The following is a 16,089-nucleotide window of genomic DNA, read 5'->3' on the forward strand; positions in this document are numbered from 1 at the left end:
CTGATTGGAGGTATGGGGGTTCCCTCCATTGACCCTCATACTATGTTATAATTATAATTACATATTATAATATATACTATATCTGAGGGGAAAACAATGCGTACCACGCATTGGTGGTTTCCGGGTTAGCAAGAGGGTATGCTCTGTTGACTAAAATGATTATAAAACAACCAACTACAAAACTCGACTTTGACATGCAAGGCATGTTTATGCTTACTATGAACATTGGTATGGCGATGGCCACCAAGGATATCTTGATAAAGCAAGGTATTATACCTGAAAACATTTGAAAGTAATATAAATAATGGCCACGGTAGCAATGACGGTAGCATTTTCTGGGAGTAATTTCCTGTTTTCACAATTGAGAGAGTCAAACGCGGCTGAGATAGAGGCGGAACGTAAACGACACAATATAGCTGTCGAAAAGCTACAAGCCGCACAGGCTGAATATGCCGAGAGACGTGTGAAGAGACTAGATTTAATCAATAAACAACTCCAGCGCGAAAACCATGCAGTCAGAACTTTCACAGACATCGATGAAGCTATGAAAGAATACTATGTATTAACCGGTAAGCAACTGGAACCATTAAATGAACCAACCATCACACAGTATTACACTCCTTCAGAGGGTCAGAAAGATCGTGAATTGATCTTCGTCATACAGTGATAGTGTTAATCGTGAAACAATTAGACTAATCAAACAAATTAGTGTATCACAATATGAGACACATTTGCAAATGGGTACTTATGGGGAAAACGGACATTTGTGGTAAAATGAGCCACAGCCAAGGTTATTGTTCTTATCACAGTAAACATAGTATTAATTACACTTGTTCGGTGTGTGGTAGGGGGTGAAAGGTCATTATCATTTATGCAAAGAGCATGGCGCGGATAGAAAGCGGTTTCAGCTTAATTACGATAAGAGAAAGGACTACATCAAAGAAGTTAAACGCCTGTTTAAGATCAAGGTATGATTTGTAATTCCTCACATATGAAGCCTCTGTGCGGCCCATTTACAAGGAAATACAGTTTAGGCTCCCAGGCTTTGACATCCACTCGATCGATATTATACGTTTTCATAGATCAGACAGGATCTGTCACACGTTTAGGGGTGTCTCCCTCGTATTCACCGAGTTGATATAAATACCTAACGAGTGCGCGATCTGGAATTTTTTTTTCTTTCGTGGGGGAACCACCCACCCCCATGAGTCCTGCTGACGGCTGAGATACAACAGACTTCATATGGATTGCTTCGACTGGCTTCTTATTCAGTAGCCTAGTTACTTCACGATTCATTGAGTCAACCACGTGAGGAAGTCATACTACCCATTCTCTATTGGGGGTCCTGCTGAGTTATGGGCAGCTGGGGGTGTAGGGGTGTCCCCCATTAAGTCACATGAGTATTGTTGAGCAAACAAATGTTCGACTAAGGAGTGATTGCATCTCTCGACTATAGCTTGACTTCGATGTTCACCGGCTGCACCACACCTTATCTCAACATTGTGTTTGGCAAACAGTTCAGACATGGTACCCATGAATACTCTACCCAGGTCGACTTGCAACTCAGAAGGCCACGTCACCGGACTGCGTTTGTATGTGCGCTCAAACCCATGTGCATCTTGTGTTGCGTCTTTGGCGGAGGTGGTTCGGCTTCCTTGTAGCGACTGGCTACATCTACAATAGTCAGGGCGTACTTGTAGGTTTTACCTCTGACCCTATCATGTGGAAGAAACAACAGGTCGACCTGGTGAGCTTGATTAGGGATATGAATACCGAATTTTCTCCTGGGTATATATCTCAGTGGTGGTAAGTATACTTGCCATATAGCTTGTTTTTGTAACCAGGCTTTGGCCTTTTCTTCCGAAACATGGGTGGCTTTAGCTAAGGTTTTTTATAGGGTCTGCCCCTTTCCAATATCCACGCAGTAGTATATTCTCTCCATCATATTTCTGTTACTTAAATATCTAGATGGTCCTGCGGTCGGCTAGGGGGTTATGGGGGGTTACCCCCATGTGGCCGTAGGCATATGTGTCCAGCGGTGATAGAGATGTCTTGTTGAATGTCAATCTGAATATCTTATGCCTGTCACTATGGAATATGTCCATCTGGTGTTTGAATGTTTTTTTCTCGAATAGGGCATGTTTGTACAGGGTACGCTTAATATGTCTTTTCACTACATTCTTTTTCACACCCTTACCCTTTCTTATTTCAGCGTCGTCTGCTTTCTTGATAGAAGACATCTTAGGTCTCAACCCCATGTATTCAGCAATTGGTGTGCCAGCACATTCGTCTTTCATCCTTCCTAAGACATTTTTTTTATTGATTTGACAGTGCATTGGGTGGTCTCTCGGGTAGTCACTGGTGTCATACAGGTGCACATTGGTTTTCATATCCTCATACACATTCTCAGTTTGAATCTCCATCAGCAGTGAATCAGTATCCATGTACAACACCTCACAGACCTGCTGGTGTGGGGTTTCCCCCACTTGGCTGTCCGCAGGATCATATTGTTTCTTAAGCTCGTTACAGTACAAGTCATACATCAGGTGTTTAGACAGGTCTAGAATACTCATGCTGACACAGACAAGTGGATTAAGTTTAATGTGGCTCTTTTTCATATGTATGGCCGCCAAGTCATCATCAAATATAACACTTCTATTGTACGCTGGGCTTGCTATCAGTTTCCTGGTCTTGTTTTCCTTACTTGACCTGACTAGCTTCGTGCTGACACGTTTTCGTAAATTCTGCATCGTTTTACCGAATACTGAGTTGTTTATGAGTTTGTACAGATTTTTCTCGAAGTCGTTAGTGCCCAGCTTTCTCAAGTCCATGTTCATTCTAATGTAGGGTTCCACCCCTGGGCTTTGATCGAACTTCAGTATTCTATGTACTTTAACAAGTTTCATACTCAGCAAAAGATATAGCTGTAAGTTACGGTAGTGAACAATCTACTTTGTTTTATTCATCAAATTTGGTACAAGTTTTTCAATAGTGGGTCCTGCAGACAGCTTACCCCTAAGTAAGTTATGTTGGTACTCAGACATCCAGTCTGGGTTAACCAACAACCGTTCGGGTGCCAGGGGGTAACTGTTGTGTGAAGCGTGCAATTCCTCTAGGTATTCTAAGTCCAGTTCAAGTATATAACCCTTATCAGAATCAGGTGTAATACTCATGACATAAAGCCCCACACCCCATCCATTTGAATCCACCCATGGGTAGATATTGACTCATAGCCCAGCCGTACAGGGCCCTTATTCTCGAAATGTTCGTAGCCCTAAGAATTCTTAACTTTGATCATAGCCAATGTGTTAAGTATGGCCTTAAGAAGTTGGTAAGGCTACGAACATTTCGAGAATACCTAGCCAGGTTGTTAGCATCGAGATAGAGTACATGAGTCAAAGGTTTATTAGGGTTGTAGCCTTTCACATACTTGTTGTTAGCTTTAGCATAACGTTTTGATACCATGGAAATACCACCACGTAACCCTTTCTCAATAAATGGATGCATATCATAATCAGTGATAAATTCTAACTCCACACCCGTTTTCTTCAGCAAGGCATCCCATGATAGCCCAGGGCTCAAATAATACCATGCTGGGTCCAACCCGTATTGCTTTGAACACATTTTCTTGAATATCTCAAACACATCTGCCAGCAACAACACATCCATTTTCAAACATAAATCGTGGTAATCATCTAGCGTCTTACAGCCTAGTTGTTCCCATACATTTTTAGCGTGTTCGTAATCCTCTTGTAAGACAGACGCGTCAGTCAGCTTGCTGTAGAAGCGGTAAATGGGAGGTCACTCTGTCTCATTAAACCTTGACCAGTCATCCATATATTCATATGGGTAAATAGCCTTACATAGCAGCAAGGCTCTACTCTTCCCCTCTGTGTATCGATTAGTTATAGTCAAGTTGTCTGGGTTATTTGCCTTGACCAAACTGTCTGGAGACAACAACAGAAACTGAACACTATCAATGAATCTCAACCCATTTAGTGAAAAGGATATATATCTTTCCATATTGTTTGGGATACAAGATATCTTGCCTTCTACCTTCGAAATAGCTTGCATAATCAAGTGTGAATCATATCCTCATAAACTGTGAAACACCACCGGAATATTAATAAGAATGGGGTTTATGCGTAGCTTCAAGTTACACTCATTGTGAGCCGCACCTCTGTTTTTCCCCGTCACGTGACAGTGGTCTCTCACTGAATCACCATTCAGAGGTTTACAGCATACATGACAATGTGTGCTTTTGATGTAGGCCTCCCTATCTGCTTGGGTCATATGCATTGGTGGTATGGTATACAATTTTTTCCTGATCTCTCCCTCCTCATGCTGTAAATATTGAAGAAATCTCTCAGCCGCGTCTGGCCATCTGTAAATAATGGGAGGGTTAGTTTGGCCATCACAATGAACGACCACATACCCAAACCTGCACGCTTCATGCTGTTGATATTTTTGCGTGAAACGTTTATCAGGGGACGGAGCTACTGTAGTGATTGGTTTATTGATAGCTTTGAAGTCAGTGTAGATAATGTATGGTACTGGCATCTGATTGTTATAGTTGATAGATTTTAAGATATTGTTGTTTTCTCTTGGCAAATCTACCTGTATGGCTGTCTCCCCTACACCTCGACAATCATCCTTGTGTGAATGACGCAAATCAGTCCTAGAAAACATGTGAAGGCACCTTTCACAAAAGTGTTTCTTTTCCATGTGTTTGGATTGATCGTACAACATTCGGCTGAAATGCTTGATCCATGTATAGTGACATTTTGCACCTTGTTGTGTCTTAAATAAACTGATTGTTTTACGACCATCCTTATACATTAAAGGGATCATCTTGTGCACTATTACGCTATTACTTCATGCCCGAATATGTTTATAGCTAAGTCTGGATTCTGTTTTTCTACTTTTGTGACCTGATAGATAGGGGTGGGCTCATCTATACCTTCCCAATTTATCCCATCATCTTCCAGATAACTGGAAAGTCTGTCAGAATGATATTCAGCAGGAAATTTAGCAGATCTTATCGCTGTCCTCATACAATCATTACCACGATTTTTAATATTCACATAGCATGCTTGTTTTTAAAATACTTAAGCAGGGGTAAGTACGTTCCACCTCTCAACGGTTCATAGTTTGCTATATCCAGGTAGGCCATATTAGTTATAACAATAACCCAACCAGACCCCATAGTAGTGAAACGTTCTAGTGTTTCATGAATATTTTCGAATGACCTGTCAATAGAAGAGTTGATAGTATCTGGCTGTGTTGTAGCTTCCTGAACACCTCTGAAGTAAACAATGGTCTGGTCAATAACATCATTCCCCTGTTGTTTCTGTAGTGTCATCTTTAACATGAGTTGAAATTTAATACCTTTTAAATCATTCAGTTCTTCATTCACTTTTTCAAATACCAATTGCCTTACATCTTCAACGTCTATGTTTCTTTGAACTTTCATCTTCCACCCTCACAAATATTTCCCAAAAGCACGCTCAGTAGGCGTGAATTGTAATTGTATAGGGCTTGTTCCCTTAGTAATTCAATGAGCTCAGACTTCCTCATGCATGAATAATTTCGCAATCCCCTTTCACCCTCTTGTAATTTTAAATCTTTCACAGTAGGAAGTTTTTGATATGTTATACCTAATAAAGTTAGTAATTCAGCCTTTTTCATATGAGAGTAACCCCGCATACCATAACCCCTCATTCTTAGTTCACGCACTGTCTGCATATTGCATTCATACCTTATGTAAATCATTTCTCTAATAGGTTGTCAGCCTACACGACCACACACTGCTGTGACCCAGTTATCCATTCAGACATTCGAGTTGTAAAGGGTATAGGCCGGCTCACTGTGTCCACTGTGAGCTTGTGTGAAATATGGACGGGTTGTGTCATTTTGGGTCTAGTGTTTTGAAATGGGGGTCTAGATCTTTGTTATTGATATTAAACAGTAGAATAATTAATAGAAGTTCGAAAACCCCCATTAATTATACTACTGATCACATTCTAGGGAATGAAAACATTCCAAGTGATGTTTTGAGTTGTATGCCTGTTGAAGACACCAATCGATTACCAGTATTAGCTGTGACTAGAGGTCAGGGAAGACAACGGGATATTATGAAAGCTCACTTTGCTGTAAAGAGAACATGGCAATTAGCACAAAAAGTTGATTCTTCCATTACACAATGTGAGGTAGCTGAAATTGTGGAGAAATGTACTGTGTATAGAGGGTCCACATGATATACCAAGGTCTCCGTTAGGTGTTACTGTTACTGCTTTGCGTCCTTGGGAGGTTCTTCGTTGTGTTTTTGTTGGTCCACTTCCACGTTCGTCTTGTGGTTATTTGTATGTGTTTACATGTTTAGATGATTTGAGTAGGATGTTTTTCGCTTTTCCAGTTTGTACGGCAATGACATCTAGTGCAACATCAGTGCTTGAACATCTTTTTTCCATATTTTGTCCACCCAGTGTTTTACATATGGATAATGGTTCTGTTTTAACATAAGAAGAATTTTTTTTGTATTTACTATCAAGTGGGGAATTAGATGCAGTTACACTCTAGTTGCTAGACCACATGCTAATCCAGTTGAAAGAGCTCACAGAACATTATAAACCTCTTTAGTAAAAACAGCAGAGTGTGACAAAACGTGGGACAGAGTTTTACCTGAAATTGCGTTAGCACATAATTCGTTAAATTGCACAACAGGTTTTGCTCCCTATTTTGTTATGTTTGGTCATAGCAGTTTGATTCATCAGTTGGTGTCAAACGATGTTTCCTCTGTGGGGGAGGAGATGGACAGCTGTGTAGATGTGTGGGATACGTGTGTCGAATCCCATACGTCAGCTGAATTATATGGTCGAGAGCAGACAACTGAAAGAGTGTCAAGGAAGTTTAATGTTGGTGGTCGTGTTGCAGTCAAAATATTAGGATGACACAAGTTCAAGAAACAAGATTTCAATCAGGATTTGTTATATCCAAGTGATATGGTGAATTCCTACAAGTCAAGTCATCTGATCATTCATCGAGAGAAAAAGTTGTTGTAAGTGTTGATCAAATTGTGCCAGACCTTTCTTGAGAGGGGAGGGATGTGAGGTTGTTCCCGGTAATTGGACAGTATTGCCCAAATGCAACAATGATCAACAGTAGCGTGCACCTGCACGTGGACTCATAAACTGTGATGCGAGATCGTTTTTTGATTGTTGCCAGTCTTGTCTTTGTTTCGCGTCCAGTAAATGTCTTGTGTCATATATCTGCGTTGTGTTATGTGGGCCTGAAAACCTTACATTATTGTATTGCCTCAACACAAAACTGTAAATATGGAGAATACATATAATTCATATAACGAATATATGGTTATTTTCATGGGATAACATAGATTACAAATTTTGAGAGACATATTAAAAGACTAAAACATATGAAGTTATGTTCTGGGTATGGAAGAAAGGGACAATGCCATACGTCAGAATGTAATCTGTTTTGTTCATGTCTATTACTTTGAAATATTCACTCAAAATGTTATACTACCATTGAAGACATGCATATTTTAGTGAATTTTACCCTGTGTCACCACATGAATAACAGATCACTGACAATTTTTATCTCTCAGATTCCTACCAAATCTGTTGCTTAATGTAAACAGCTCAGTGAAATGAACAGGTGAAGTCAGTAACAATTCTTTTTTTAAAGCAGACATAAAACTTACAAATAAAGTCAAGTCTTGTTAATCCAACCAGCTTTTATCCAACATTTGCCTTTATCCGACACTATTGTTGGTAACAAATTGAATAAGCATAATATAATAAGTTATGTCGGATTAATGAGACTTGACTGTAGTCCATATTTCTTAAGAATACATGATACGGAGCAATGGGTGTCTTCCTGTTATGACAACTCCCAGTTTGACTACTCATGAACGTGAGCATATACACTTAATAATGTACTATACCTGTATTTCTGATTACTCCCAGTTTGACTACTCTTTGGAATAACAGTATAAGGGAGACTCCCAGGGCCTACCTATAATGATCATTCATTTTTTTTTTTTTGATATCTGGAAAATAACTCGGATTAAAAGTTTGTAAACATATAGTACAGGTTGTTTCTTCCCATGGTCCCAGGACCATACCATCATATGGGAAGCCACCAAGACCCTATCTGTCAACAACAGCAACTGGCAGCAAAGGAAATTGCAAGAGGCCATAGACATCAGAAGAAGCCGACCAGCTATCAACCGTGACCAAGGAATATGGAACTACGTGGTAGGTTATGACATGTGACAAAAATGCTTCTTGCATATATTTTCGTATCAAACATCATGTGCGTGAAGTTTGTGGCGAGGAAACCTGCTCGAGATGTCACTTGAATTACATTAAACGAGCATGCAAAAAAGATGGAAACAGTAAGTTGAAATGTGCGTTTGACCACCTTAAGAGTACTGTAAATGATTATATTCTTCAGTTTATTCAGTTTATTTCATTATCATATGGAAACAATGGTGTTACATTATGATGTAAGATACAGTGATGTTTTAGTTAACTAGCCTACTACTCTCAATATGTCACAGAACAGGCTGGAAGTATGTTGACACAATATTTTTCAGGTTTACAGTAACTAACACAACAGAGAAACAGGTTCATCAGAGATATTTTTTGGGCAATGTTCTTATGAATAATGCCTCTAGGATTTGTAATTTGAAAATTTTAGTTTCAGTATGCTTAAAGGTCACATGCAGGGTAAAACACAACTTTGCAGATTCTGATACCTTGTAGTATGCACTTACCAAAACAAATCATCAAAAATGCCAGTTCAACCAATAAAGTTGAAAAAAAAAACACAATGAGAGAAAAGACCACCAAATCGGAGTTCAAACAATTCACTAATGTTCCCCCAGCCCTGGGTGGAAAATGTGGCTTCAACAGTTATGCTGTGATAGGCTCATAATGCATGGGCAGTGAATAGGTTTGTGAAGGTTATAACAGTATGCCTTCCTGGAGTATGAGTAGTCTTATCTTGGTTATGTACACAAACAAGTAAATAATCAACTCAATACATAATAAAAACAAAACATGTTGATTGTGATAAGCAGACTCTGTCTAAGAGAAAACTCGCTGTCTGGCTTATTGACACCTATATGTCTGCCTGACCACATGCAATTTTAGATTAACACTTGTCAGACTTACTAGTCATAAGCAAAGAGCCAGCTAAGCATATCAACAAATGAACCAGTGGCCAATGAAAATAGCTTCATCACACTTGAGTGCACATCCTCTGGCTCTGACTGGGTTCAGTATCGCGGCTGCTTCATTTCAAAGGGGGTAAACCCAAGTACAAAACATTGCTCTTTTAATCAGCCATTATACGCTTATAATTTTGTTTATTTGTTTTTTCTTAATCAGCAATGCATTCTATATGTCATGAATAAGTGATAACTGTGTTTTAAATATGTTTCATTATTTGGTTGCATGTGATCTTTAACATGATTTCATTCATATTAACTTTTTACTGACTATTTCCATGAAGCATAAATGGCCGTTCAAATAATGAGGAACCATGTGCAACAGGCAGAAACTGGGGTGTCACATCACACCAGTCTAACATAATATTCTTACCCTAAATATACATTTGTCTTGTACAGCAAAGTGAAGTTTCTGTTGATTTGATCAATTTGATGTCACATTTTTTATATCGCCAATATGTCCACCTTAATGAACATCTTCATTCACATTTAGCCAACTGACCTGGGTGAATGCACATGTAAGCTAAGGAGTAAGAAGTAAATGCTTAAAAGGCAAAAGTTCTGATTGGTATACATACATCACTCCTGTCTCTTGATTTCCAGTTTCCGTATTCTTGTAAACCCTCTTCAAAGATTCCAACAACATGTGCCCTGTTGTAAACACACGGTACGTCAGGAGAAAGGTGTTCAGAAAATCAATACTCAGAAATCGGAGATCAGTAAGCCGCTCAAGTAAACGCTCCACACTTGCATGTCGTATCTGAAGATATATCATAAAAACAATAATCAAACAAGGCTGAAGACCAAGGTCACACGCATGCATGCATGCAAGGAACGCAGGGATGAAAGCCAAAAGGAATGAAAAGTGTGACATCCTAAAAATTGTTCCTTCAAAAAAGAAATCACAAAATGCATATTTTCTTAGAACACTTGTCGCATATGACTACATGGACTGCAACAAAAATATAAATGAGGGCTTGAAGATAAGTGTGGTAGGTGGATAGAATTGACAGAAATGTAAGTAATTTCATAAAGATGTCACTCACAGGTAGTTTCACCAGCTTCTAATAATACCTAGAGTAGCCTTTCCAAACACAGATCACATTAGCAAGTCACCTCTTCAGATATCTCATCCTCAACTGAGAAACTGGAGATATTAGTATGTTGAGCTGTCAATAAGCTGCATCCTGGTCTCTCTATATGTGAGTCCTGCCATATTTAAAAAGCAGTGCTCAAAAGACCAATGACTGTATGAAATAAGGTCAGTCAGATCGTCCAAGATGGGCTAGCTCTCTGATGGACAGTCCATATTTACAGCTAGCCAGCTTGATTATCTGTTCAAAATTTTAGATGTTCCATACATCTCAGTAAATTCAACATATCTTGTCTGGTCTGGTTAAATCCTCTGATGTCTGACTGGGATTATGGCTTATTTCATACACTGCCAATGAATCCTTCTGCATGATCTTGAGGTGGGACAAGTGGATGATCTGACTGGTCTGCATCTGATGGTACAAATGGAAACTCCATTGTGGATATGTTGGACAGAACACAAAGCTGGCAAATACCTTGCTGACATACATGGACTGAACTCTTATACAGATACTCAGCCATTGATCTGCCATCTGATGTTTTCAGGTATGGTTGTTTGCAAAGAATGATCATGTCCAGATTAAGTTTGCAGGGAATATACAACCTAATATCCATCACATTTGCTTCCAGAGCTATAGGAGTGTAAATCAATCTTAGGCATGATTCATCTTCATTTCTACTTCACAACAAAAATGCTGACCCTCAGCATCAAACTGTAAGCATGAGCACATTCATTTGCTGGATCCTCTGTGTCTAAAGGATACCTGGATACATTATCATCATTATTTCAACCAGAAAGCCAGCAATTCCATCTGAAAAGGGACCCCACTCTCTCTTGCTGACCTATATTTGGGACATTATTAGTGCAGAAGGCCATTCAGTATCTGCTACTATCAGATGCTTGCAAGCATTTTTCATATTTTACATATGATTGTCAACTTACCACATGTCCATCTAGTCCATCAGCCCCTACACAAGACATAGTTTTCATCAGGGCAAGTTGAAACTTTGTAAGCTATTTCTCCTTCAGCTAAACATTGTTCTTACATGCCCAATTGAAAGGGTCTGTCTAAGGAATCCTGTCATGACTGCACAACTGCATCAGCACTAATGCTTGGTCCACATGACCAAATTGGTGAATCTCAACAAGGTAAGCATGTCATCTGTTAGACAGATGACTCCATGTACTGCTAAGTTTTTGCTGCATAACTGGAGTCTAATGCCTCAAAATGTAAATTAGGGATAATTCCTGCATCCAAACTTGTGGATTAGGTCCAACCATCCAAATAAAATTCCATAGTACCTTCTTGTCTTGGTAGCCAAGGAAAAGTCATATCACCCCTGACTTTTTGCACATGGAGATAACTCTCCCTGGTAACATTTATATGACCCCATTGAAAAAGGGCAACATGTTTCCTTCATCTTGAATCATATATTTCATTTAAAACCTGCAGAAAAAGTTTCCGGAAAAAGATAAGAATGTGATTGAGGTAGTAAGTTTAAAGTCAACTGATGATACATCAGCAATGACAGACTCATCATTACAGTGAGTGAGTGAGTGAGTGAGTGAGTGAGTGAGTGAGTGAGTGAGTGAGTGAGTGAGTGAGTGAGTGAGTGAGTGAGTGAGTGAGTGAGTGAGTGAGTGAGTGAGTGAGTGAGTGAGTGTAGTTGTATGCCACATTTCACAATATTCCAGCTATAAGGTGGTGGTCTGTAAATAACTGTCTTGACCAGGCAATCCAGTGATCAACAGCATGAGCATCTATCTGCACAGAACCAGCAAAAACCTAACACTGACAAGTCTAAGATGTTCAATAATTTTGTATTGAGCTAAAACAAAGGCAAGATACAAAATATTCACAAGAGAGGTTTCATGTACAATACAAATGAGTCAATTCTAAAGTAATGGGTCACAAATATAATGTCAACTCACCGAAGTCTTGGTGTGAGAGTGACAAAAAGTTTTACTGAATGTAGCACAGCGAGCGGTCGGGCAGCGGTTATGTAGGTCAAGCGTTGACTGCGATGCAGAGTTATATACTCAAGTTAATCAGTGTGTATATCTGTGTCAACAACATGGTAACTAGCCTTTATATATAAAGTCAACATTTCCTAAAAGTTCAAGCACATACGACCATCACCATCAACGTAGAATTCTCTAGGACAGTAGCAGTCTCCTGGAAGTAAACAATTAATCAAGGGAGGCAACTCTAGAGCACTTCCTTAAAGCCTGCTGCCAAAATATGAAAAGTACTAAACATATATGATACGGAATGTGACCCATAATAATTATCATTCAAAACACAAAACATTGTGACCCAATAATAATTATTAGTTGAAAAGTAATACAATTTACAGAAACTACACTCTAGTAACACATGTGTCAATCAAGTCAGCAAGCCTGACCATCCAAGCATAGTTACCCTTCATGGCAAGCATGGGTTGCTGAAGGCCTGTTCTACCCTGGACATTCATGGGTACATTAGAACATGAATAACTAAACAAAACTATGAAGTAAAATTAAGGCATTTCACAAAGGGATTGACAACCCTGTCAATCTTACAGTTACTTTAGCTAAAAAACTGAAGTTTGGCAACACAGTCCAAACATATTTCTATTTGGGCTTTGGGTTTGCTATGGGGTCTGAATGTAATGTAAATATCAAAACTTTCAGTACGCCATTGAAGCAAATAATCTCAATCACTATGGTCCAGTGACAAATCTACTTCAACAAAATGTATGCACAGTAAGCATTTAAAGTCACTTGTTTATAAATGTATTCTAATATTCCTGAACATATATGGTACTCCTTTGAAATATTTAGATGTTCAAAATGATGATTTGCCATAGAAACTGAAAGAAATAACACTTTATGATCCAAAAGGCATTGTTTATATATCAAATAAATCTGCATTCCTCTACTGAGGATGCGTTGCACTTGTTATTTAGTTGCATTAAGTGCATACCTTATGGACATGGATCTCCATGTATACTGACCATGTAGTGAGTATGTCTTTATATTTGATTTTATAATCCTCATTACTTTATAATCATACTTTTTTGTATGCATTTTGAAACATAATGAAAAAGAAAATTTCTGCTGATACTTATAGCGGATGTACAACAGGAATGCAACATTTTATAGTTTGAGAATGTGAATCATAATTCACACTCACGTCTTAGTATATGCTGTCTGTAAAATTACACTTCATGACAAAAATAACAACTTAATAAAAACAATATGCAAATATTAAAATTAAAACAAAGTAAAGTTATAAGAGCCATGTCAGGCTATTAACTTGTTCGAGGAATGTATCCATCAATATCCACAAAAACAAGTGATATACCATTCAACTGAAGATTTTCCAAGTGATGTGTCTTTTAAGAGTCTAATATATGAAAAAGTGATGCATCGTTTCAGGTATTTCACACTGGTATATAGTCTCTTTGGTCACCATGACAACACACCTGGCGACTAATTGCATTATGTCCGCCATTCTTTTAGAACAGTAATTTAGTTAGCCAAAATTAAAATAACAAAAATACTACCTTTATAATCCTGGTAAGTTTAAATTTACTTTGAATGTTTTAGGACTTACATACCCTCTCAGGAGGACAATAATTTTACAATACTTCAACCCCCTTTCAGGGTACAGCCACTAACAATCTCAGTTACTAATCTAAACTACCAATAATAAAATATTTAATTATTTACAAATCACTTAATAAATCTAATTCTTTTAAAAACGCAATAATTAAATGATAACTGACATTATTAAAAAGATCCTTCATAGTTCGGGATTTGAAATATGTATCCCTTGTGATGGAATATTCAACACAGTCAAGCAGTGATTCTTTCATCACAAGGGATACAAAAAGGAGGATTCTCACCCAGAAATACCAATGTGGCTGGGTAACCAACAAAAGACGATGTCACTTTGGCCAGTAGGAACATGATTATATAATTCAATAATTTCTATTAAAAGTGGATGTTTACATGGTAAATTTTTAATCACCTGTAGACAAGAAAGAGAGTCTGAAAAGATTATATATTGTTTAGGGTTAGGGTGTCTTTGAATATATTTAAGAGCTGTTAATATAGCGTTTGCTTCAACTGTAAAAATAGAGCTGTTATCTAGTAATCTAGAAGATATTGTTTGGGATCCAATGACAGTGGCACAAGCTATTGAGCCACCATCCTTGGACCCGTCTGTAAATAAGGATTTGTATTTGGTATATTTATTTTTTAATTGATGATATTCTTGTTCATATTGTAATTCTTTAGTGTCTGATTTCTTAAATGAAGATAATGTTAGGTAGATTTGTGGCCTAACCAACTGCCAAGGAGGAGAAGAAAGAGGATGAGAAGGAGCTACATTTTCTAGCTCAATCCCGGCTGAAGAAAGAAATGGTTTAATTCTGTGTCCTAGTGGTGGCACAGGATTTCTTGTTGTATTAATCCTCATAAAGGGGATTGAAAACACATTTATAGGCAGGGTTAGAATCATTACAGTAAAATTTGGTTATGTATTGTAAAGACAATTTTATACGGCGTTGTGTAAGAGATGGTTCGTCTGCCTCAATGTAGAGACTTTCAGTGAGTGACGTTCTGAAAGACCCAAGACAAAGTCTTGGTGGTGGACAGAATCAAGACGTTTAAGGTTACTTTTGCAGGCTCCACCACATACGATGGAGCCATAATCGAGTTTTGAACGGACCACTAATCCATATAAGCGTAAGAGTGTAGCTTGATCCCCACCCCACTTTGAGTTGGAAACAACTTTCAACAAATCAAGTGCCTTCAGGCATTTGGCTTTAAGGGATTTGATATGTGGCAGGAATGTTAAACAGGAATCAAAAATTAGACCCAAGCACTTGGTCTCCTTAACAACTTTGATGGGTGTGACATTTAAAAAAAGTTCTGGGTCCTTATGGGCTTTATATTTTCTATAAAAATGTATATAATTCATTTTGGATTTAGAAAATTTAAAGCCATTTTCCAGACACCATTTATTTATTTTGTTTAAACATAACTGCAGTTGTCATTCAATAGTATGCATATTTTTGCCCTGACATTAAATATTGAAATCATCCACAAAAAGTGAACCATCGATTGAATCATTTAAAACTTGACCTAAACTGTTAATTTTAATGCTAAATAAAGTGACAGACAAAATACTGCCTTGTGGGACACCCTGATCCTGATGATAATGATCAAACAGGGTTGAGCCCACTCGGACTTGAAATTGCCTGTCAGATAAAAAGTTGGATATGAAGTGCGGCAAACAGCCTCATAATCCAAAATCATGTAAATTCTTTAAAAGACCATATTTCCAGGTAGTGTCATATGCTTTTTCTAAATAAAAAAAGATGGACACTGCATGATGGTTGTTAATAATTGCATTTTTAACAAATGACTCCAAGCGGACTAAATGCTTCAATTTTTCCGAAATCCACACTGAATATATGTAAGTAAATTATTGGATTCCAAGTACCATATTAATCTATTGTTGATCATCATCATAGCTTTACAAACGCAACTAGTCAAGGAAATAGGATGATAATTTGAGGGATCAGTATGATCACGTCCAGGTTTTGGTATGGGCACAACTATGGCAGATGTCCAAATATCATCAAATGTATTTAACAAGGTGTGTAAGCATGGTTCTGGTAAATGTTTCAGGTAATGGATGTTATTATAAGCTTGGTCGAGAGTATCATGGAGTTCATGAACAGAAAATATT

At 38.1% G+C, this 16,089-nt stretch overlaps 1 protein-coding gene across 2 annotated transcripts in view; it reads right to left on the reverse strand.

Moving 5' to 3' along the window:
- LOC137278153 (ras-specific guanine nucleotide-releasing factor 2-like) overlaps positions 1 to 16,089 on the reverse strand; it is an 802,775-nt gene that overhangs the window by 406,307 nt on the left and 380,379 nt on the right. For both annotated transcript variants that reach the window (XM_067810323.1, XM_067810322.1), the window contains one exon: positions 9,832 to 10,013. In XM_067810323.1, coding sequence (XP_067666424.1) covers positions 9,832 to 10,013 — 182 coding nt within the window. The remainder of the gene's footprint in view (positions 1 to 9,831; positions 10,014 to 16,089) is intronic.

The sequence above is a fragment of the Haliotis asinina genome, chromosome 3 (genome assembly GCF_037392515.1).
Source record: "Haliotis asinina isolate JCU_RB_2024 chromosome 3, JCU_Hal_asi_v2, whole genome shotgun sequence".
Lineage (NCBI taxonomy): Eukaryota > Metazoa > Mollusca > Gastropoda > Lepetellida > Haliotidae > Haliotis > Haliotis asinina.